Source organism: Quercus lobata, chromosome 7, assembly GCF_001633185.2.
Source record: "Quercus lobata isolate SW786 chromosome 7, ValleyOak3.0 Primary Assembly, whole genome shotgun sequence".
Taxonomy (NCBI): domain Eukaryota; kingdom Viridiplantae; phylum Streptophyta; class Magnoliopsida; order Fagales; family Fagaceae; genus Quercus; species Quercus lobata.
This window is the reverse complement of record NC_044910.1, coordinates 46,454,825-46,479,257: the sequence shown is the minus strand read 5'-3', so window position 1 is coordinate 46,479,257 and position 24,433 is coordinate 46,454,825. Positions and strand designations below refer to the sequence as shown.

Genomic DNA, 24,433 nt, shown 5'->3' with positions numbered 1-24,433 from the left:
GCACTCTTTACCAACCAATAAGTGCACTTGATAATCTTAAGACAGTTTAATACCTCACTTATACAAGGTTCGTAGATTTATATAAAATCACCTCATCATTCCCCACATCATTGGGTTAAGTATATAGTAATCTACAGATATAGCAGGATACACTATTGCAAAATTTTGGATCACAACAACTACATAGCTGATCAAACTCTTATTTGAAAAAAGAAAAGAAAAAGATGGTCCAAAAAAAAAAAAAAAAAAAAGCTTAAATATAAAAGATATTTACATTACACACGTGATCGTCAATGGGTCATGGCAGACACAGTTGTGTATGGCCATGGCCCCCAAAAGCAGTAAAGAATACAAAATAAATGCCAACCATAGTCCAAGAAAAAAATAAAGCTAGCCTATACTTGTAGACCTTGTCTTCAGCAGTCCGGAGTGCGAGCTTAGTTTTTTTAGCCTTGCGCTTTGCTATCCTTAGAAGCTCCCGTGCTTCTGCTTCCCTTGCATGAGCCTCATCCCTTTCATTTCTTGCAGCTACGGCCTCGGCCTTATATTGGGCAAACTTTTCATGGACAAGTGGTGCTGTTGCACGGCCACGTGGACATGTGTTCTTGTCCAACCATTTGAAAAATTTACATGCCTGATCGGAGTCCTACATACAACATTGAAGGCATATAAAAGATGGTTAGCAAAGACTGTAAGAATATGACAAGTCAAATATGTAACGACAATAAAATCATGTAATACTAACCGGCGACCACTGCTGACATCCATAGAACCTCCTACCGAAATTACGGATAGATAGGGAGGTCCTTTCCACACACCGATCCATATCACACATATGGCCACTAGAAGTGGACTCATAAGTAGTGGCAGAAGACATATTACAGGCTGCGAAAATGAAAAACATGCAATAAGTCCAATAATAACACACTGGCAGGAGACATATTATAGGTATATTTAATGTTCAATTAGCCTCAAAACAAATATAATTTGAACAATTACTGAATTACATAGTCAACAACTCATAATTTGAACAATTACAGATATGATTTATGCTACATTGCTACTGCAGTTACTAGGCAGTAGCTTTTGCAGTTACTACATGAGTTTAGTCACAATATTCTACAAGTCCATCTTTGCATGTCTTTTGCAGTTACTAGGCTGGATGCATCGTAAGTTCCGCCAAAATAGCAGTGAACCACTAAAAGACTTTGTCATTGGTAAGACCTGTGCTACACAAACCTTTCTGTTAACATCTTCCAGTAAGTTTAAACCACGTAAATGATACTATCAAATTAGGTAATGCTATGACTAATTGACACAAATCATAAGAAGATAGTTACAAATGGCCATAAGCTAAGACTTCATATTTCAGTTTTAGAATTGCTATTTTTACAGTTGATTATAAAGACTGTGAAGTGATGTGCACTACCTTGGAAAGAAAGCAGGGGCACGATAAAGTCTTCACATACCTAATAAAAGAATCACTCTAGAAAAGACCTCTGTACATGCATGCCTTTATATCTTAAATATGGCCCCAAAAGAACCCAAAATGATCATGAAACCAAGGAATGAAAATGGTGTGCACTTAATATAAACAATGAAAAATCATGATTAAAACAAATGTCCAGGTGACACTAGTGCCAATATACAAAAGTGGACTCCCTAACAAGAGTCTCAAAAGTCTAACCCACCGCAGTTTATACTCAGCAGCAGCAATTCAAATGGGATCAAGGAGCACTGGATCAAAACAGATGCAGACTGTAAGTACAGATTTATCCTCTCCAAAATCCATTATGGAACAGGAACACTATCTGGTTTTATAACTTTCTGGTTATCAATAAAAAAAAGCTACCTGATTTATGTTTATAGAAGTGTCTACATTCTACAATTCCATGAGAAACTTGTGCTTTTATTTTTACAAACGTAAATCTTCCTAATTGAGGTCCTACTGTACATTACATGATTGTAGAATTCAAATGATACAAAAGGACAATTGGAAATCAACCCATTCTCTTCAATTTGTGACCTTGGCGAGTGAAGCATGCTGTCACATAATTTTGTAATGTGTTGTTTTAGGGAAGTTGAGCAGGAAGCCAATGGCATTATGTGTTTATTAGCTTCAGTTAAACAATTAAATAAAAGAGGCACTCCTCTTATAAGCCTATCTATGAGTGATCAATTTTAAATGTAAGGTACAGTAAGTAATCATAATTTGGCCATAATGGCATTGTAACTATAAATTTGAATGTATCTTAGAAACGCCTAAATTCTACTTGCGCTGCTGGAAAATTTTTTCCTAGACAAATGAATCATCAAAGAGGATTAGGATCCTCTAGAGTTCCTAGGTTGATTATACCATTAAGTTATCAAAATTTTGTCCATCCAACGTAAAATTAGTAGATTGAATTTAGTCACATAATCAACATTCAAACAAATATTAATTACCATTATTTTATTATCTATTTAAGTTATTGATAATGTGGTAAAATCGAATCCATTTGTTTCACCATTAATGGATAGAATTTTAAAAACTTCACAATGTAATTACCTAAGAACGAGTACAAATTTACGGTACTAAGTAAAAATTAGAGTAACAAATAATATCACTAAAACATAATTTTCACACAAAAGCAGACATGGAAATATATGAACATCTATGCAAATTATTGACAAAAAAAATTGTTCAAGGATCAAAGGGCTTTTTCAATACAAAAACCCATACCCATTGCCAGCTTTTAATCAAATACAAAGATCACAACTAGCAGAACTACCAAATAGGAAAACAAAACCCTTTCAGCAACAAACATATTTAAAAAGGAAATGGGTCACGACAGAGGAATACCTGAGCTGAGCTGAGTGAGGGAGGGAAGCACCGCCTTCGGTCGGAGGAGATCGTCCGTGACGAAATGGGGAAATGGGTGACGTTGGTGTTGTTGCTCGTCGGCGTCGCTGGGAAATCGGTCACGACAGAGGAGATTCTAGGCCGTGTACACGTCGGAGAGTTCGATGTTGTTCACTGGCGAGTGGTGATGGTCCTGACGAGGTGAGAAAGCTTGAGAAATTTGAATGGGTTTGGGTTTCCTCGTCAACGCCGCTGGGAAATGGGTCACGACGGCGAGATGGCGCCGCTGTACACGTCGGACACTTCGGCGTTGTTCACCGGTGATGATGGTACTGACGAGGCGAGGGAGGTTGAGACATTTTTCTGGGTTTGGGTTTGGGTTTCTGCTTTGGGAGAGAGACAGGGCTGAAGGGGAAGGGGAAATTAGAAAAAGGGAAATACTGAAGGGGGATGAAAATGGTACGCGGGTAACAAAACAGAAGTGGTCTGACACAGTAATAGTTGTGGGGTCCATGAATAGTGTGAAAAAATTGAGTGATGAAAATAAAAATGATGTTGCCAAACAAGTGTAAAAAAATGAGTGATGAGTGATGAGTGATGAGTGATGAGTTATGAGTGATGAGTGATGAGTGATGGAAATTGAGTGACGGAAATTGAGTGACGAAAATCCCTTACCCAAACAGGCCCTTAGTCCCTGCCTCGATCCTGACTCCCAACACACTGGAGCCATATTAGGTATGCTCATGAGAACGTGGTTGGTACTGATGATGGGTGTTCTTGACTTAGTCACATCGAAAGTTCGATGTGACGAGTCCCTGCTTCGGATTTTGGCTGAAAGGAAGGTAAGACGAATCTTAAGCCTCCGCCATCCTTGCCCTGACCGAGCCATTTCGAGTTTTATTAGAACATGACGCTTTGAGGAGGGGTATGGTTTCTTCATCATTTGTTATGGTGAATGTACTGTGATTTAGTGTATAAACTGATGGGTAAAGTAAACTCTAGGGGAGGCCAAGTATTTCAAATCTCAGAAGGATGAAAAGGGACTCTTTTACAAAAACAATAACCTCCTACCTTCCTTCTTATACAGAGGGTGGAGCGGGAGACATTTAATAGGTTCAGATCTCCAAAGGAATCTGCAAACACAAACATGCCGGTTCCGTTTCTCCACCTCATCAAAACAAACCGTCGAATTAAAGTAGTCTCGTAAATAAAGGTCATTAAAAGCGCGTTTTTGGATACCCAAACGATAAGAACGCATCAAGTGCAAAATCAAAAAACTGTCTCATAGACCGGTGCATTTCCTGGGCAGATGAAGAGCCACCAGCATTGTTGACAGGCCGAGTTGACTGGGCCATAATAAAGGCTCGGTGTTACCAAAACCCTCCTTTCCAACCAAGAGGTTGGATAGCAGGGTTTTGAGGGGCTATTGTGGGGCCCAAATGATTTATGGGTCAGGCCCATCTACCCGGGGAGAATCCAAAGGCCCAAGCCGAGGAAGGCTATGGCCCAAGCTCGACAAGATAGCCTATGGATACTGCCGAGGGCAGTTCAGTCCTCGGCAGACCCAAAGTCCCCTCAGAAAGAAGGGTAAAAACGGTATAGGACTGAAACTTGGAAGAAAGATCTAAAATATCCAGGAAAAGCTGTTTTTACTGCCATTTAATGCTCTGAACCTGACAGAGCCGCATTCTTTGGCTTTTACAACCACCCCCAACGACTTTGGGTATGGACTGATGGGACAAGTATTAGCCTTGGAAAGGTTGACCCTATACATGGATGAAGGATAGTGGACGCATGCGAGTATAAAAGGAAAAATAAGTAACCTAAAGAAGAGGCTGGGAAAAATGGCCAAAAACCAGAGCCTCCCAGCCCACCTCCAGGAGAAAGACTCCAGGGGTGAAGGAAACTTAACTATATACGAACATCCCGAAAAACCCACCGCCTGGTGACTAAGGCCTAGCCTTTCAAATCCATGCTCTACAAATGACATTGTCTGGACCTTTTTACGTGCGAATCCAATACTGTTAGGTTCGTCACGAAACGTGTCCTTACAGTATTTATTTAGTATTAATAAAATTTTGACAAGAAAAACGCTAAAGTTGCTATTAATTATGTTACAAGTTTACAAACTAACGTGACAATAGATAAAGTTTGTTAACTAATCACTATTAGTGTGTTAGTATGTTTACAAGTTTACAATTAGATTAGTGTCACGTTAAGAGCATAATAAATAAAACTTCAAAACTACTACCAATTTTATGATAAGATTCTAGTTCAGTGGAAGAATGGGAAGAAGAATTGATAATTGGAAGAAGGAACAAGGTAGAGAGAAAGAATGGGGAAGAAACAATGAAATTCTTATCTCCATGAGCTTTACAATCCTTACCCTCTCCTTATAAGCACTACACCATGTAACCAACTAACTACCTACTTGGCACCCTGGCCCAACCAACTAACAACCCACAATAGTAGTACAATTTATTTGCAGTATAGTCTAGTTACTACACACTCCCACGCACCCACATGCAGGCATACACGCACCCCTCCGCAGCTATATACGCACCACCTTCCACACTCCCTACACACCCTTACACACACAGTTGTCACACCTACACACGCACACCCCTGCAGCTTTATACGCACCACCTGTGCACACCCTTACACCTACTTACAAATATCTACAAATATCAATAGCCTACAACTGCTACAATGCCTATTTACAAATATCTGCAAATATCCACACATGCATACATTTACAAATATCTGCAAATATCCACATTGTCACACTATAGTACCTATCATTTTACTATATAATATTTACAAATTGATATGACAATGAATGTATTTGATATTGTAAGGACACAATTCCATTGCGGCCCAATAATGACGTTGGGCTCGCACATGAAAGATCCCTCACAATATGATTTGTAGAGAGTGGGCTTGAAAAACTAGCCGTTGGTCACGGGGCGATGCCCGGTCTTGGTTTTTAGAGGAATCCATGTGGAAAAAGGGGTTAGGCATGAACATTTAAGCCCTACGGCGTCGCATCCTATGGGATGGGACTCCTCGGACTTGATCCAAGAACCATTAAGGTCTTACCCCGGTTACCCAACGATGGGTCTCTTTCTGTGATCTCAAGTGTTGTTGAGGTGTTCTCACCCATGTAGTCTTTCTTTTTCGGGGGTGGGATGGGAGTCCCCTTACCAGATTCACTTACTTCTTCTTTTATACCAGCCTGCGTTCGCTGTCCTTCGTCCACGTGTAGGGTCAACCTTTACAAGGCTGACATTTGTCCCATCAGTCCAACCCCAGAATTGTGGGGGATGGTTGATAAAGCTGAAGAATACGACTCTGTCAGGTGTAGAGTCTTATCTGGGAAGGGTAGTAAGGATAACTTCCCCCAAGATATTTTAGATCTCCTTACAAATTTGTTCCTATATCTCTTTTTTACCCCTCTTCTCAATGGAGCTTTGGGTCTGCCGAGGACTAGACTGTCCTTGGCTGCCTCTCCGGACCATTTTTGCCTTACATTTTTGAGCTAGGGCCATCACCTTTTTCGGCTTGGGTCTTTGGACTCCCTATGAGCAAGTGGGCCTGGCCTATAAATTTGTTGGGCCCTACAATAGCCCCTCAAAACCCTGCTATCCGACTTCTTGGTTGGAAGGGAGGGTTTTGGTAAACCCGGGCTTTTAGTATGGCTTATTTAATTCAGCCCTGCATTAATGTGGGCGGTTTTCCACCTGTCCAGGAAACTCACCGGTTTACAAGGTAATCCCTTTAGTTTGCTCGTGACCCGCTCCTGCTGTTTGGCTGTCCAAGACGCGCCTTTAATGACTTCCCTTTTACGAGGCTCCTTTACGTCCGACGGCTCATCTGATGAGGTGGGGAAGTGGAACAGACACATCTTTATTCTTCAGATTCTTTTAGAAACCTGAATGAATTTAATACCTTCCGTTTTACCCTTCCTATAAGAAGGCAAGTAGAAAGCCATCACTTTCGTGCAGGCACCCTTTCATCTTTCTGAGATCTGAAACCCTCAACCTCCCTTAGCGTTCACTTAACCCAATTATTATTCCCCTCATCAGAATACGTTTACCATAACGAGTGATGAAGGAACCATACCCCTCCTCAAAACATCATGTTCTAATAAAGCTCGAAATGGCTCGGTCAGGGCAAGGATGGCAGAGACTTAAGATTTGCCCCACCTCCCTTTCAGCCAAAATCCGAAGCAGGGACTCGTCACGTCAAACTTTCGTCATGACTGAGTCGAGAACACCCACTATCAGCACCACCCGGCTCCTCACGAGCATACCTAACATGGCACCAGTGTGTTAGGAGTCAGGACTGAGGCAGGGGCCAAGTGCCTCTGCTTCTTCCTCTCTTCGTTCACTGGTGCCCTCCTCCGCCTTCCTCTCTTAGTCTTCCCAGCACCAGCTCCATCCTGGTGCTGTCCTTCTCCCTCTTTTGCTCCTCTCTCTTTCTTTTCATCTCTTCCCCTCTTCTTCTCCTCCTTCTCTTACTCATGTCCTCCATCTTCTTCATTCATCTCCTCCATCTTCTTCTTCCTTCTCCTTCAAATTCTTCTTCCTTCTCCTTCATCTTTTTCCAAAGAAGATTCTTCTTTCGATATGAGCAATACTGAGGCAGAGATTGGAGAAACTTTGAAGACGAGTTTAAAAGACACCTGGCTATTTACTTATCTGTACTGCGAATGTTAGTGTTGCCTCGGCAGCTCACCTTTTGTATAGGCTCGTTTGAGCCCCTTTTTGTACGTTGTAATAATTTTTCATATTAATAAAAGTTGTTGTTATTTTACTTCGCATGTTCTGTCTATGTTTTTACAAATTTGCAAGTACTGCTCGGCACAATAATATATCATTTGAATCAATGATAACTAAAGCCAAAATACTTGCTAATAAAAAAATGTCGCCATAACTTTAATAGAATTGTTTGACATAGTAATGCGTACCTGTAAATAGCGATATTTGCCCGAAACAAAGCCGAGATTAGAACTGGATGTTCTATGTGGTGTAGGAAGTAATTATTCGAAGGCATATCACCCGCAAAAATGAACAGCCCCCTTAGGCTGCCGAATAGCGGAGCGTCCCGCCATCATCCTAATACTCTTATTGGCCTTAACATTTTACAGTATTTGAGCTGAGGACTTTCCCTATCCGAGCAGTTGGTTTCCCATAGGCTTGAGTCCGAGGACCATGCAAGGCCTTGGTACTGTCCAACACTTGTAATTTTTCTCTGTTTTTTTTTTTTTTACTTGGTTTCCCCCATAGGCTTGAGTCCGAGGACCATGCAAGGCCTTGGTTCTGTCCAAAACTTGTGATTCTTATTTTTTGTACTTGGTTTCCCCATAGGCTTGAGTTCGAGAACCATGCAAGGTCTTGGTTCTGTCCAAAACTGGTGATTTTTATTTTTTGTACTTGGTTTCCCCATAGGCTTGAGTCCGAGGACCATGCAAGGCCTTGGTTCTGTCCAAAACTTGTAAGGTTTATTTTTTGTATTTGGTTTCCCCATAGGCTTGAGTCCGAGGACCATGTAAGGCCTTGATTCTGTCCCTGGGCCCCTATGCTGAACGGGCCTGGGCCGCGAATTTACTGGGCCCACAAATTAAGAGGTATTCCCGTAGTCTTTGGTTATGCAGTACTTTTTGGCGTCCCAGTGTTTGAGGTGCGCCTTCACAAGACTCCTTTAATCTCAGGGTTGCAGACGGCGTTGGAAATCGAGCCAGAGACATTTTGTCTGTAGCGTTCCTTGGGACGCTGCGTGCATTAAATGCCACCACCTCATCTTTTTGAATAAATAGGAGAGAAAGTCGCTTTACCTACGCACAAATCTTTCAGTTTCCTCCCTTAGTACATCATGTTTGAGGCGAGGGTTGGGGAAAAGGAACTCTCTCCGCCACAAAGGCGCCGTGTCCTCCTGAGACTCAAAAGAGTGATGTACGGGCAAAGGAGACATAAATTCAAGAGAATATTCCAGTTCGACAGAGGAGAAAGGGTGTTTCTCCCTCTTTTAGTCAAAATCCGAAGCAGGTTCTGTTCATGCCAGAATTTTGGTGTGTCAGAAGAAAGATTTTCCGCCACCAGCGCCTCTGCCTCGTCGCAGGCAAATCTTTGGTGAAGGCTCCTCAGCTTCCGACTCCCTGCACCTTTCCTTCAGCGGTGTGAGGTTCAAGTTGGGCTCTTTCGCTGCCTGAGTTATGGGCGTGCAAAAGCATTTAGGAGGAATAAGGTCTCGAAGCAGTAGCCAACCTCTCCTCTGTGCTACATCCTTGGCTTTATCTTCACTCTCTTGTATTTTTCTTTACTCACGTAGTTAGCTTCAATGTAAGCTTGTTTCAGCTTTTCATTGTACACTGTACTGTTCCTTTATCTTAATAAAAGATGTGTCTATTTCTTTATACACACTTTTCTTCTCCGCAACAACTACTTTGTGCATGAATATTAAATGTAAGCTTGCCCTTAATGATATTCCGGGCAGAAAAATGCCTTAACACAGATTCCTACTTCTTTAAACTCATAAATATTATCAAGTATAACAATGGTAATCCTTAATAAATTAAACTCTTGGAACTAACTGGGATAACCGCTGAGTGCTGCGCGATGCATGCTAGACCAATATCCGAGAACGATAAACTCTAAATAATTCGTCCGAGAGGGTAGCCGAATAGCGAGGGACTTTGATTGTGCTTTTGGGTAATATATCGCACCGTATCGCATCAATCCCTTTGGTGCTGCAGATCCGAAAGCAGACTTGAGAACCCTCGCAATTTAGGAACTAACCCAATTGTTAATGGAGAGTTTTCCTCGGATAAATCCCAAAGTCCATGTAATGCAGTTTTTCCTTACAAGTAGTTGGTTTCCCCAAAGGCTTGGGCCCGAGGACCATGCAAGGCCCTGGTTCTGTCCAAAACTTATGAGTTTTCTTTTTTGTACTTGGTTTCCCCATAAGCTTGAGTCCGAGAACCATGCAAGGCCTTGGTTCTGTCCAAAACTTTTGAGCTTTCTTTTTTGTACTTGGTTTCCCCATAGGCTTGAGTCCGAGGACCATGCAAGGCCTTGGTTCTGTCCAAAACTTTTGAACTTTCTTTTTTGTACTTGGTTTCCCCATAGGCTTGAGTCCGAGGACCATGCAAGGCCTTGGTTCTGTCCAAAACTTTTGAGCTTTCTTTTTTGTACTTGGTTTCCCCATAGGCTTGAGTCCGAGGACCATGCAAGGCCTTGGTTCTGTCCAAAACTTTTGAACTTTCTTTTTTGTACTTGGTTTCCCCATAGGCTTGAGTCCGAGGACCATGCAAGGCCTTGGTTCTGTCCAAAACTTTTGAGCTTTCTTTTTTGTACTTGGTTTCCCCATAGGCTTGAGTCCGAGGACCATGCAAGGCCTTGGTTCTGTCCAAAACTTTTGAGCTTTCTTTTTTGTACTTGGTTTCCCCATAGGCTTGAGTCCGAGGACCATGCAAGGCCTTGGTTCTGTCCAAAACTTTTGAGCTTTCTTTTTTGTACTTGGTTTCCCCATAGGCTTGTCCGAGGACCATGCAAGGCCTTGGTTCTGTCCAAAACAGCTTTCTTTTTTGTACTTGGTTTCCCCATAGGCTTGAGTCCGAGGACCATGCAAGGCCTTGGTTCTGTCCAAAACTTTTGAGCTTTCTTTTTTGTACTTGGTTTCCCCATAGGCTTGAGTCCGAGGACCATGCAAGGCCTTGGTTCTGTCCAAAACTTTTGAGCTTTCTTTTTTGTACTTGGTTTCCCCATAGACTTGAGTCCGAGGATCATGCAAGGCCTTGGTTCTGTCCAAAACTTGTAAGATTTCTTTTTTCTTTACTTTCGTTTATGTTTCGAATGTAAGCCCCTAGACCAGGGCGGGGAGAGCTAGTTTGTGGCCAAAAGCCCCTAGAGCTGCCCGCGCCGTTGGCATCGCAAGGCGTAGTCCCTAGCAGAAGTTTATGTCGGAGCAACAGCGGTGTGTTACCAGAGACGTAGGAAACCTCACGAACCTCTGCTTGCTAGAGAGTCGACTCCACCGCCACCCGCGCCAACGCGTAAGCTTTCCCACAGACGGCGCCAATTGTAAGGACACAATTCCATTGCGGCCCAATAATGACGTTGGGCTCGCACATGAAAGATCCCTCACAATATGATTTGTAGAGAGTGGGCTTGAAAAACTAGCCGTTGGTCACGGGGCGATGCCCGGTCTTGGTTTTTAGAGGAATCCATGTGGAAAAAGGGGTTAGGCATGAACATTTAAGCCCTACGGCGTCGCATCCTATGGGATGGGACTCCTCGAACTTGATCCGAGGACCATTAAGGTCTTACCTCGGTTACCCAACGATGGGTCTCTTTCTGTGATCTCAGGTGTTGTTGAGGTGTTCTCACCCATGTAGTCTTTCTTTTTCGGGGGTGGGATGGGAGTCCCCTTACCAGATTCACTTACTTCTTCTTTTATACCAGCCTGCGTTCGCTGTCCTTCGTCTACGTGTAGGGTCAACCTTTACAAGGCTGACATTTGTCCCATCAGTCCAATCCCAGAATTGTGGGGGATGGTTGATAAAGCTGAAGAATACGGCTCTGTCAGGTGCAGAGTCTTATCTGGGAAGGGTAGTAAGGATAACTTCCCCCAAGATATTTTAGATCTCCTTACAAATTTGTTCTTATATCTCTTTTTTACCCCTCTTCTCAATGGAGCTTTGGGTCTGCCGAGGACTAGACTGTCCTCGGCTGCCTCTCCGGACCATTTTTGCCTTACATTTTTGAGCTAGGGTCATCACCTTTTTCGGTTTGGGCCTTTGGACTCCCTATGAGCAAGTGGGCCTGGCCCATAAATTATTGGGCCCCACAGATATCATTTCAACAATATAATTAATAAATGTCTTAATTATTTATTTGTTGTGTCTCAACGATTAATAAATCAATTTTTATGACTTATCTAGTAAAATTTATAATAGTTGCTCCATCATTCTTAATAAATTCATTTAACAAATCAATTTTTTTTAAAAAAGACACATGATAGTGTTTTTGAATTATTTGCATTTTTTTCTTGAAATAAATCTAATATTGTAGCTAGATTTACCAATCAAATATAAATCATATTTATCATCTAATTATATGTCAAATATTATTGAACTAAAAATAATAATTAACATTGCCAAGGAAATAAAAAGAACCACGCTTCTAACTTTAAGTCCCAAACAACAAATAACCAAAGTCAAACAACTATACAACTTGAGTCATTTGCATATTAAAAAAAATGCTAATTAATCAATAAATGTTCTAAAGTTTACACAAAGTCAAAATCAATAAACATAAGTACACACACCACCCAAATACACTTGATCATATAGTGTAGAGTCACAAGGAACGAGATGTTTATTGTGTTTTATTGGCTTTTTTAAGGACCCAGTTTGGATCCCAAGCCCAAGAGTCAAAAGGATTTTGGCCCAAAGAGCCCAATATAATAAATTTGTAAAAAGTGGGTCAGAAAGCTAGGCTCCAATGAATTGGACAACAATTATGGCGGGTCTAGATAAACGGGTTTTATTTAAAGAAAATAGTCCTCGGCACAATTCGAGGAGATCAATTCTTATATATATTTCTCTTGAATTTGATTACAAGTCTGGTTCTTGTTTCTACAGTGTTTTTCTTTTTATTTTCCAATCCCCTTCCCTCAAGGCCTCCTCTTTATTTTATACTATCTTCTTCCTTTCATCTCCACCCTTCATGTGTAGATTAGGTCGCTGGTGTTGATCATTGTCCCATTAGCACCTTCTTCAGGTCTTTGGGAGTAATTGTAAGGCTAAAAATTACTATTCAGGCATCACTTTCACATTAATGCGAACAAATAGTTAGCTGCAGAGCATTTAATACGGTGGTGGCAGCTTTCTCTTAGATATTTCATAACTTTCCTTTGTCATGTGCTTTCATGATGTGTATTATTATTAATAGGATATCACAGAACGTTGCTCTGGATGGCAGACCACACCTTCTGACCTCTGCTTTGCTTAATTGAGGAGGCATTCCTCCTCGACCCACCTTCCCCAACCTTCTCAGTCATAGCTTGCTCATAGAGTTCTAATTCTCACGTCTTCACTATCGTTTATCTGTCCTCGGACTACTAAACATTCTCGGACAAGACCCACGGCTCAATATGTACTCATGGGCCCTTTATCCCTTTAGCTTTTATGACCAATTTTAATTTTTAGGGAGGCCAAATATAATTTTTTTTTTTAATTTCATATATATATATAAAATATAGTTCTATTACTGTCCTCAACCCTAGCTACCTCGTGTAAAATCAAACTTGAAGTATGTCCTTTCCCAACATAGAAATGTGATTGATCCCATTGGAATTGTTGAACCCTACCTTTGATACTTCAGGATCGTATCCATAACAAACCCTAAAGTCAAATATGAAGTACGTGTTGCAAGGGCTCCCCCCCCCCCCCCCCCCCCCGCCCCTAAAACAAAGTTTAAAAGGGGAAGAAGGACCTCCAAAAAGGGGTGCACAACATTTTTTCAAATATTGCATTTCTTTATAGATAAAGTTTGGTTATAACTTAACTCAATATCTTTTTATTAAATGTGAATTTTGACAAATCAAACATTTTCTTTTTATATTCTCCATGTTTGCAAAAGTTTCTAAAAATCAAAGATCAATGTTATATTATCAATTGAATGTTTAAATTTCAAGTTTTTATAGTCCAAAATTATTCATAAAAAAAAAAATAAAAAAAAAAACTTATGAATCGAATAGTAAATAACAATGAATTGACACGAAATTTAACATGTATGTTAAAAATATGCAATCCAATAGTTAGATTTACAAAATATGTAGTAGTGTTAACTTTTTAGTGAGAGTTGTAGCCATTATAAACTAGTTTGTAGCAAAACTTTGCCCCGAAAAGTTCATTACTAATTTATGTACCAAAGAGTCCTTGCTAGAATCATCCTTGACAAATCTCTAGTTTGTTTTTACTTTTTACCTTGTTGGTAGGTAATCTAGGTAAGATTTCACCATCCATCAACAATATCATCAATTAATATTATTGTTACCAACATTTTGATCAGGTTTTTTATTTTTTTATTTTTTTAATTATTATTTATTATTAACTTATTATGTTTGTACAATGCATAGAATAATAATAATTATTATTATAATAATGGAATACTTGCCTATCAACCTTTTTTTTTTGTTTTTTTTGTTTTTGGGTTTAAGACAATTTCACTTGCATGGTTTTTTCCCCCCGTTTATACTTACACATGAACGTTGAGGACAATAGGCTATTGAGTTGTGGTCTCGAGTTTCAAAATTTTGTGACTATTTGGAGATTTGGAGGGTGGTTTTGGGTGTCTGGAAAGAGGTTATTGTAGTCATGTTCTATGGTACAGCGGCATGGGACCCTTGGCTTATTGTTGCCCAAATTCTTTGCCTTCAATGCTTATACTATCTCTCTCTAGGAGTATTCTTGACATTTCTAGTCGGGACTCGAGTGTCTCGGATGAGCCTTGTGTATTTCTTTGATTATGCTGCTGTCACTACCTCTACCGTGACCGGTTGGTGTGTCATTGCTTCGTTTTTTTTGAGCTCTCTTGCAGGGTGAGAAAAAGTTTTTGACCTTGAAATAAATGAGCGACAATTCTCCTTAACAAAATGGTGAGTCAAATAACAACCGCTGCTTATATGGGCCCGAAAGAAGATTCTAGTTATAATTGGTTTGTATGGAAATGGTCATGTCAATAGACCCTTTCACTTTCTAGATATAAGCATATATATACATTTGAATCATTTAGAGCCTCTAAAAATTTCCAAGATTTTATGGCCTACCTCGTGACACTCAAACCTATATCATTTATAATGCCGGGTCATAAACAACACATTAATTGCATGCGGATTTTCCAATCTTTTGATGCTATTTTCAACGAATAGTTTTCTTTTTAACTTCTTCCCAAGTTGGCCTGCTGCTAATTTAAAACTATTTTTGTTGCTTCTTAAAGTAAGATTCAAAAAATACAGCAGAAGAAAAGTGCAAAACAGGACCAAGAAAACTTTTATAATAATTATATATATTGTCGGTGAAACCAACACATCAAATTAGATAATAAGCTTACCTATCAGCATGATCTGATGTACACTAACCAAAGAAATGGGGCACAACGAATTCTGAGACCTGTCAAGTGTCTATGTCAACCAAGAAAATGGGGAAATAAAAGTAGGTAAACAACATCAAAACAAAAATCTTATTTATTTCATCCTTGCTTAAAAGGAAAACACACTGGTTGCCTTTTACACACGGGAAGAGGTATTTTGTTGAAACAAACATCAAAGTCAAAATTACTAATTAGAGATTATATATGTAGTTATCAAGATACTACGCTACCGCCTTCTGATCTGCAGGTCGTGGAACAGACTGCCATCCTGTGCAATGCTGGAGAACTTGCTTAAGATCATCCGTGGGCAGTTCCACTGTCCATATAGGGTAGCGTTCGCTAGGATGAAACATTTTGTGTGCAGTATCCTTGGTCATTAGCCCCGCTTGAGTTGCACTTATGAATAAATCCCCTTCAGAGTTTATGCAGCCAGTTGCTGCCTCCTCCTTGTCAGTTGCCTAGACAGTGGTCACAAAAAACCAACTTCAATCTCGTTAGGAAAAACACGTCTCGGCTGTTAGATGCTGATACAATTTATTGGTCATGGACAAATTCATGTACTTCCAGTCAAATATACAATATCACAGGAAGGATCATTCTAACCAAATGGAGACGTGGTACTTTGAAAAAGATCATATTCCGCAATTCCACTACTCAAAAACTATTGATTCAACAGTTTTGATGGCATTTGTCTGTGCAGCTTAATTGGCAAGCATTTTTAAATATTGCTATTACTATCAACCAATGGATTTACAATGTAGGGGCAGCTAGTAAAATTCCAACATATATACTTTCACATAATGTCATGCTTTTCCCAATATCTAGCACAGGGATTCATAGTATCAACCATCCAGTAGATGAAAACAGGATAAGGCCACAAGGGGAAAATGGTTAACCAACATTTTGCTTGTTTGTATATGGCTAAGACGATCAAAAGGTGGATCTAACAAAGTAGGCAATTAGAAAAATCCAAAATAAACACAGTTCTAAATTATGTCATGCATCCTCAATTATCTAGTCAAGCAACAAAAAATATTTTGTTTCTCAATGCAGAGGCTAATACCAAAATCCATTAATTAAATAAAAAATGCATACGCATACACAAGACACATCAGATAAGTATCAGCTAATGGACCATTCCCTCCATCCTTCCATTCCTTGAAAGCTGAGTCTAAGCCTATCCTAAATACTAACAAAGCTTGACAATTAAAAATAAAAAAGAAAATGCAACATGAAACCATCACAAGGGTTTATGTATGAAATCGACAACTCAAGATATCTGTCTTCTTTTCTTATGGGAGGGTATGGGAGATTGTTTAGATTACTTTTGGAGCTAAAAATTCCTATGAACACCTTGAAAGTAGGGGTGGCAAAATCAACCCAAACCCATTTGTCCATCTAAACCCACCCACTTAAATTAGACCAAAATCCACCAAATTATTAATTGGGTTAAATGGGTATTAACCCAATTAAACCCAATTAACATTAATGTTTATTGGGTTTTAATTGGATACACAATTGACCCAATTATGATCCAACTATCATTTCTACAAATCACCCAACTCTAAAATTCCCCAAAACCACTAAAATTACCAAAATACCCCTCAACCTAAAAAATGACCAAAATAATACCTAAACCTAAAAATGACCAAAATACCCCTAAAACCTAAAAAAAAGACAAAAATACCTCTTAAACTTAAAAAATGACCAAAATACCCCTAAAACCTAAAAATTACCAAAATAACCCCAAAACCTACAAAATGACCAAAATACCCCCCTAAAACCCAAAAAATGACCAAAATACTCTTGAAACCTAAAAATGACCAAAATACTCTTGAAACCTAAAAATGACAAAAATACCCCAAAACCTAAAAATTACCAAAATAACCCCAAAACCTACAAAATGACCAAAATACCCCCAAAATCATAAAATTGACCAAAATACCCCCCCAAACTTGAAAATTACCAAAATACCCCCCTAAAACCTGAAAATTACCAAATACCCCCAAAACCCAAAAAATGACCAAAATACCCTCGAACCCCAAAAAATGACCAAAATACCCTCGAAACCTAAAAATTACCAAAATACCCCCCAAAACCTAAAAATTACCAAAATAACCGCAAAACCTACAAAATGACCAAAATACCCCTAAAACCTAAAAATTACCAAAATACCCCAAAAACCTACAAAATGACCAAAATACCCCCAAAACCTAAAAATGACCAAAATACCCCTGAAATCCAAAAAATGACCAAAATACCCCTAAAACCCAAAAAATGACCAAAATACCCCTAAAACCCAAAAAATGACCAAAATACCCCCCAACACCTAGAAAGTTACCAAAATACCCCTGAAATCCAAAAAATGACCAAAATACCCCTAAAACCTAAAAATGACCAAAATACCCCCAAAACCTAAAAATTACCAAAATCCCTTTGAAACCTAAAAAATGGGCAAAATACCCCCAAAGCCTAAAATATGACCAAAATACCCCTGAAACCTAAAAAATGACAAAAATACCCTCGAAACCTTAAAAATGGCCAAAATAACCCCGAAACCTAAAAATTGATCAAAATAATCTAGAAACCTAAAAATGACCAAAATAGCCCCCTAAAACTATAAAATGAACAAATTTCCCCCCTAAAACTATAAAATGACCAAAATACTGCCTAAACCTACAAAATTACTAAAATACCCATGAAACTTAAAAAATTACCAAAATACCCTCAAACCTATAAAGTGACAAAAATACCCCTAAATCTTTGAAATGACCTAAATAAACCCAAAACCTCTAAAATGGCCACAAACAACCTGAAACCTCTAAAATTACCAAAAATACCCTGAAACCCCTAAAACGGCCAAAATACCTCTAAACCTATCAAACAACCAAAATACCCCTCAAAATATCTAAAATGACCAACATACCACTAATCCTATAAGATGAACAAAATACACCCGAAGCCTCTAAAATTACCAAAAGAGGGGTTTGGGGTATTTTGGATGTTTCGAGGGTATTTTCGTTAAATTAAAGGTTCTAAGAGTATTTCAGTCATTTTGTAAGTTTTGAGGGAATGTCACTAATTTTTTAGTTTTTAGGGGTGTTTCGTTAACTTTTAGATTTTGGGGCCATTTTTTGTAATTTTCTAGGTTTTGGAGGTCGTTTAATAAATTTTTAGGTTTTGGGGATATTTCAATCATTCTTTAGGTTTTCGAGCTATCTTAGTCATTTTTAGGTTTAGGGGGTATTTTGGTCATTTTTTATGTTTAGGGAGTATTTTGGTCATTTTTTAGTTTTAGGAGGGATTTGGGTTATTTTTCTAGGTTTAGGGTGTATTTTTATTGACTTATAGGTTTAAGGGGCATTTTTGTCATGTTATAGGTTTCGGGGTATTTTGGTCATTTTTTAGATTTCGAGAATATTTTGGTCATTTTAAGGTTTAGGGGTTATTTTGGTCATATTTAGGTTTTAGGGGTACTTTGGTCATTTTTTAGGTTTTAAGGGGTATTTCAGTTAATTTTTGGGTTTCAAGGGTATTTCGATCATTTTTTAGGTTTTGAGGGTATTTTGATCATTTTTTGGTTTCTAGGTTATTTTGGTCAATTTTTAGGCTTCGGGGTTATTTTGGAAATTTTTAAGGTTTCGGGGGTATTTGGTCATTTTTAGGTTTCGGCGTTATTTTGGTTAATTTTTAGACTTCGAGATTATTTTGGTAATTTTTTAGGTTTCGGGGGTATTTTGGACATTTTTTTTGGGTTTTGGGGGTATTTTGGTCATTTTTAGGTTTCAGGAGTATTTTGGTCATTTTTTGGGTTTCAGGGTTATTTTGGTCATTTTCTATGTTTCGGGGGATATTTTGGTAATTTTTTCGTTTCAGGTGTATTTTGGTCATTTTATGGGTTTTGGGGGTATTTGGTCATTTTGTAGGTTTTGTGATTATTTTGGTAATTTTTAGGTTTTAGGGGTATTTTGGTCATTTTAAGGTTTTTGGGGGTATATTGGTCATTTTTGGTTATTTTGGTTTCGGGGGTATTTTGGTAATTTTTTGGGTTTTGGGTGTATTTTGGTCTTTTTTTTAGGTTTTGGGTGTATTTTGGTAATTTTTAGGTTTCAGAGGTACGTTGGTCATTTTTTGGGTTTTGGGGGCATTTTGGTAATTTTATGGATTTCGGGAGTATTTTGGTCATTTTTTGGGTTTTAGGGGTATTTTGGTAATTTTTGGGTTTTGGGAGTAATTTTAGGTTTCGGGGGTATTTTGGTTATTTTTTGGGTTGCAGGGGTATTTTGGTTATTTTTTGGGTTTTGGGGGTATTTTGGTCATTTTTAGGTTTGGGGGTATTTTGGTCATTTTTTAGGTTTTGGGGGTATTTTGGTTATTTTGATAATTGGGTAATTGGATGGGTTGAGGTTTACCTATAATAATTGGGTTGGGTTGGATTTGGGTTAGAAGGAATTAGTTAAATGGGTTTTAATTGGATAAATGAGTTTTATATACCCAATCCAATTATACCAACCCATTTGCCACCCTTACTTGAAAGTTAATTTCAAAGTTCAATCCAACTGGTCATGAACTATAAAGAAATAATGCTTGTAGAAGGGCACTACAGGTCAGGTCAGGACTCGGGAGTCTTTTCACAATTCTTGATTAATGAACTACATGTCACACACCTTTATGAGTGAGAGAGCGCACAGCCATTCTACTCAATTTTGCATCATGTGCAGAAGTCACATACCATCTATTCCATTGCTATGAGGTGTCCTCTTTCCATCGGATAATTCTTCTATAATTCAGTTAGGCATCAGGGGCCTCATCATTGAAAATCTTTTGCCTGTTTTTTTTTTTTTTTTTTTTCACTCTATTTTTCCTACTTCTAAATGTTGGGTGCTGTATGGCTTCTAGATAGCAAGATTATTAATCTCAATCATTGACACTTGAAGACATACGAAATATTGAAAGAAATTCACTGTTAAATGGAAATGGGGAACCAAAAAGAGGATAAAAAAAGCTCCTGTGGAATACTAAAATTAGTCACTCATGTTGAGAGGAAGCCAAAATGTCTTAATTTATGCAATCATAGTTGTTGTGCTCCTATACGACATTTAGAAAGGAACATAAAGAGAAAGATATCATAGATAAAAACACAATAGAGACAACGGAAATTGAAAAAAAAAAAGACACAGAAAATCCATAGGTTTGCTTATCCATTCTACTTTCATGTACTAGCAAAAAAATATCTACCTACTGGAAAGCAGAAAATTATGAGCATATAAAGCTCTCTTACTGCAGATAAATTTTTTACAAGAATAAGAAACTGATACTTTAATGCAAAAATGTGTCTTTATGTATGTTACATAGGTAATCTCCCAAGGATTTTTAAATTTTTTTTTCCTTTTTCCGTTTCAATTAAAGAATGCTCAAAGAGCTGAATTCACAACCAAAATCCTGTTGTGTTTGTGTGTATTTACATCTATGTATACAAACTTTACTTAAGCCCTCAGACAATTAAAACCAATCAGTTCTAGATGATTGTGCCGACTTCAGAAAGTTCTAGATGATTGTGCCGACTTCAGAAATGTACTTAGTTCAAAACTAGAAAGTGGATATACCTTCTCTGTGAGATATTTAAATGCCACCTTCTTTTGTCCTGCTTCATATATATTGCATTGGGAGTATATCTTTTTTTTTTTTTTTGAGAAGTACATTGGGAGTATATCTGATATCACAATATAGACACAAAATCATTAATCACCTAGAGTAGGAAAAAACTTGAAACCTTTTAAATGTTCAAACCAACAAATAATAGAATTTGGTTAATAAATAGCACCTGTGATTCCACACTGGCACAAACAGCATAAATGCCTCAATGAGTAGCTGTGTGATGGGCAAGTATGTAGTAAGTTAGGCAACGTTTCAAAGTTTTAAGGAAAATAGCATTTCGAGTTTTAGAAACTTGAGATCCATATTAAAACCCGAGTCCCAAAGACTCGTTTTGCGAGTACTTGGCTGGACGATTTGGACTGAAAATGCCACATAGATCTCGAGTCTTTAAGACTTGAGTTCCATGCAAAAAAAAATTTCCCCTATAGTGGCGTTTTTCTGCAAATTTTTTTTATAAGTGTGATCACCACATACCAGGTTCTGGGAGCCCTATAGTGGCGTTTTTAAACCTTATAGTAACGTTTTAAAGCCATATAGCAGCGTTTTTATGCAATTTATAGAAATCGAGTCTTTAAAACTCGATTTTCATGTGGATTTTTTTTTCACATCAGACCCATCCGCTTACAAATCGAGACTTAAAAACTCGAGTCTTAGAACTCGAGTTTTAGACACTCGAGATGCTAGTTTTTAACATTATTTTGAAACGTGACAACTAACTAAATTTTTTAATATTTATTGTTATTTAGAAAAAAAAAAAAATCCTCAGTTTCTGGTATAATTGTTGTAAAGATGCACTTTCCCATATCTAACTCGAGGATGCCGCTGTTTGGTCCCATAAAAAAAACAATGGTGAATGGTCACTCGAATGCATCTGTCGCCAATATGAGAACTGAGAAGGGTCTGCTCCAATGAGCATTGTCTTGTCATGTTGTAAAAAGTGACACCTGAAGCCAATGTTTGAAGACGTTAACTATTATTCTTTATTTTTCAATTAGAGAAATTTCTTGAAACATGGAATTTTAATCTCACCTAGAAACAGTAATATCTGTGCTTTCCATCATCATAGTCACGAAGGGACTGCGCTTTGCGGTCCTTTGTGAACGAGTTATATACTTCTTATTTATAAATCTCAATTGTAGTGACAAGAAATTCTTGTGTCAGTTTGCTCCTTGTTTAATTTTTACATGTCTACCAATAATAATTTTGTATATTTGATTTCTTTTTTAAACATCGAGATTGCATTAAAGGTTCAAGACAAACTATTTTAGTACATATCATTGAAATTAGAGTTTAGAATCTCTCAAATGTCAACACACAACTATCATTCAATTATTCAAATGTACATATCAAATATAAAAGGCTGTACCAACCTTGCATATTTGATATGTACGTTTGTTTTTACACGTATTGAAAAGAATGATTTGGTAATTTAATAGTAGGAAGTGAGGAGATATCAACTTTGATTCTTGTAATAAAGAACAATAGCCCATATCACAGAGTTAAAAAAATTCTAAACAAATATTATCAAATGAGCAAAATACATTTGAAGTCTAGGCTTTTCAAAGTCCTATTTAATTTTTCTTTTACAAATATTTTTTGTTAGGAGGTTGGCAAAAATTGGAATTAACTGAACTGTAATTTATTTTTTTAGATAACTTAAATTCACTTTATTTTCATAGTGAATTTATCTACAGTTTTGAAGGCCTTATTTTTTTAAGGTATAATGATACTTTTATCTAACTTATTTTTTAAGTAAACTATTTAAGATTAGTATAAATTATTTTATTTTTTAAATTCATGGAAAATTAATGGCAACAAAAAATTCTCAACAACTTTTATTTTGCTTGCAACCATTTTAACCTTTCGTATTCCGACAATTAGATTTTCTTTTATGAATTTCGCAGTTCAAATTTGTGATCTCTTTTAACATCATAACCTTTTTAACAATTGCTAAATTGTCACCAATAATTATGTTTCTTTGAATTTCTGGTGGTAGAAAATGATTTTTTTGCTGGGAAAATGTTTGGTTCCAAACTAGTTTAGAATTATCTTTCTTCAATCTTTTATATGGTGATTGAAGAGACCATTCACATATAATTTTAGTCACACTAATTTTATATAAGTCATGTGACTTATTTAAATAATACACACGAATAATCTTATAAATCACCACGTAATAGGTTGAAAAAGATAGCTCCAAATCAATGTGGAGCAAAATTTTGTTTTTTTTTCATGTCTCCTAAAAATGTCAATTTCATCAAGTCCAGCCCCTATGTGATTGTAAAATTATTTTTTTTTATTTTTTTTTTGCTCTTGTAAAATTATTCAATTCTACAATAGTAGTTCTTATTCTCAAATAATTGTGGATCCCACCAGGGGTCCCACACAAGAGCATACACTTGTTGTGAAAAGAGAGAGAGCTCTTACTTTAGAACCGAACAATTTCTCCTATGTGATTCTTTCTTGTGCATTCTTTGGCTCTAAGAAGTAAGTTAACAAAAATGTTTTAAAACTTAGAAATGAACTCCTATAATTAATGTTAAAGTACATGAGAAAGACCATTCATGACCAGTTTTGCAAATTTTGATCAAATATTAAAATAGAAAATGTATACATTTTTTTTTTTTCTATTTTAATTGCCCACTTTTCAAATACACTACCTATCTCTCATCATTGTTAAAAATCTCACACTTTTCATTTTGTAGTATATCTTATTAAAACCATTTGATAAATTTCTTTTTTCTTCCCCACACTCCCCAATGCCCAACAACATCATCTCACGTATAGGCAAGCAAACCTACACTCAAACCTAGACCTAAACCCAATAGTAGACTCGACCCAACCATGAATCCACCACCAACCAAAGTAACAATTGGGCCTTCCCAAACCTCATTTCCCCTAAAAGTTTCTTATGTCCTCGAAGCCGTCACCTCATGAGACCACTAACCCAAGTTCCTTTCAAATTGCGTCATCATCACCACCAAAACCTAAACCTAAACCCTAAAACTGAAATCCATCAAATAAAAAATATTCAACATCTTGTCTTCCAAGCCTGGCTGAGAATGGTAGTGAGGTCACTTTCATGCAATGTGCAAGGTTGAAATTCTCTTAAGCATCTATTCTTTCAACCATCTATGTAATGCTAGTCTATTCCTCTCCCCTTGATTGACCTCCTCCCACCCTCAATATTTTGTTATAGAGTTCATCTAACTTGTGCACAAATTAATTCGTATAACGACCCAAATAAGTTGTGGTGAGCCGAACTCAGTTCTCTCAATACTTACTTTAGGCTCTTTTCAATGACTCAAGATTCCGTATTGGCTTTGGATCAGGAAATTGTCCCAAAAAGATCCCACAACAATATACCTCAAATTTAACTAATAAAAATACAATTAACCTTTATAAATGAATAAAATAATTTAAAATAAATATTTCTTACACTCTCATCAATTACCAATACCATATAAGGGGCAAAAAAACAAATTCTTGTTATTTGATATTAAAAAAAGAAAAAGAAAAAAGATATGATTGTCTTTTTCGCCTTGTCCACCTCCATGATATCACAATCCTTTTGAACTAGACATTGGTCCCAGTCTCTACTTCCATTCCAGCTAGCCAAATGTGGCACATAACTATTGGACGACTCGTCGCTATTAGAAATGAGCAACTTCAATGTAGGACGAGTCGCTGTGAGCTTTTAATGGCAGTTAACTTGTTGACAGCTCCTATGATTGTGCCTGAGGAACTCGAACTTCTGTTATGAATTAAAATGTTGAAT

The 24,433-nt window shown here is 37.6% G+C and overlaps 1 protein-coding gene and 1 long non-coding RNA gene across 2 annotated transcripts; both read right to left on the bottom strand.

Annotated features, from left to right (window-relative positions):
• Nucleotides 1–246: 246 nt before the first annotated feature.
• LOC115953904 lies at nucleotides 247–3,370 on the bottom strand. Its single transcript, XR_004083797.1, has 3 exons — nucleotides 2,843–3,370; nucleotides 746–885; nucleotides 247–646 (listed from the first exon to the last, which is right to left on the bottom strand). It is a non-coding gene; the product is annotated as an uncharacterized LOC115953904 (long non-coding RNA).
• Nucleotides 3,371–15,195: 11,825 nt separating this feature from the next.
• On the bottom strand, nucleotides 15,196–21,272 carry LOC115952124. Its single transcript, XM_031069203.1, has 4 exons — nucleotides 21,269–21,272; nucleotides 20,822–20,856; nucleotides 20,604–20,672; nucleotides 15,196–15,455 (listed from the first exon to the last, which is right to left on the bottom strand). The coding sequence occupies exons 1-4, from the start codon at nucleotides 21,270–21,272 to the stop codon at nucleotides 15,219–15,221; spliced, it is 345 nt and encodes a 114-aa protein (XP_030925063.1). The 3' UTR covers nucleotides 15,196–15,218.
• Nucleotides 21,273–24,433: the final 3,161 nt, after the last annotated feature.

Bases quoted from the DNA above. Each gene is read 5' to 3' on its own strand.
- LOC115952124 (XM_031069203.1), bottom strand. The intron at 20,673-20,821 runs GTGCTATTTATT...AAAAAAAAAAAG, and splicing joins GTGCCAGTGTGGAATCACAG to ATATACTCCCAATGCAATAT. The intron at 15,456-20,603 runs GTATATCCACTT...ACCACTGTCTAG, and splicing joins TTAAATATCTCACAGAGAAG to GCAACTGACAAGGAGGAGGC.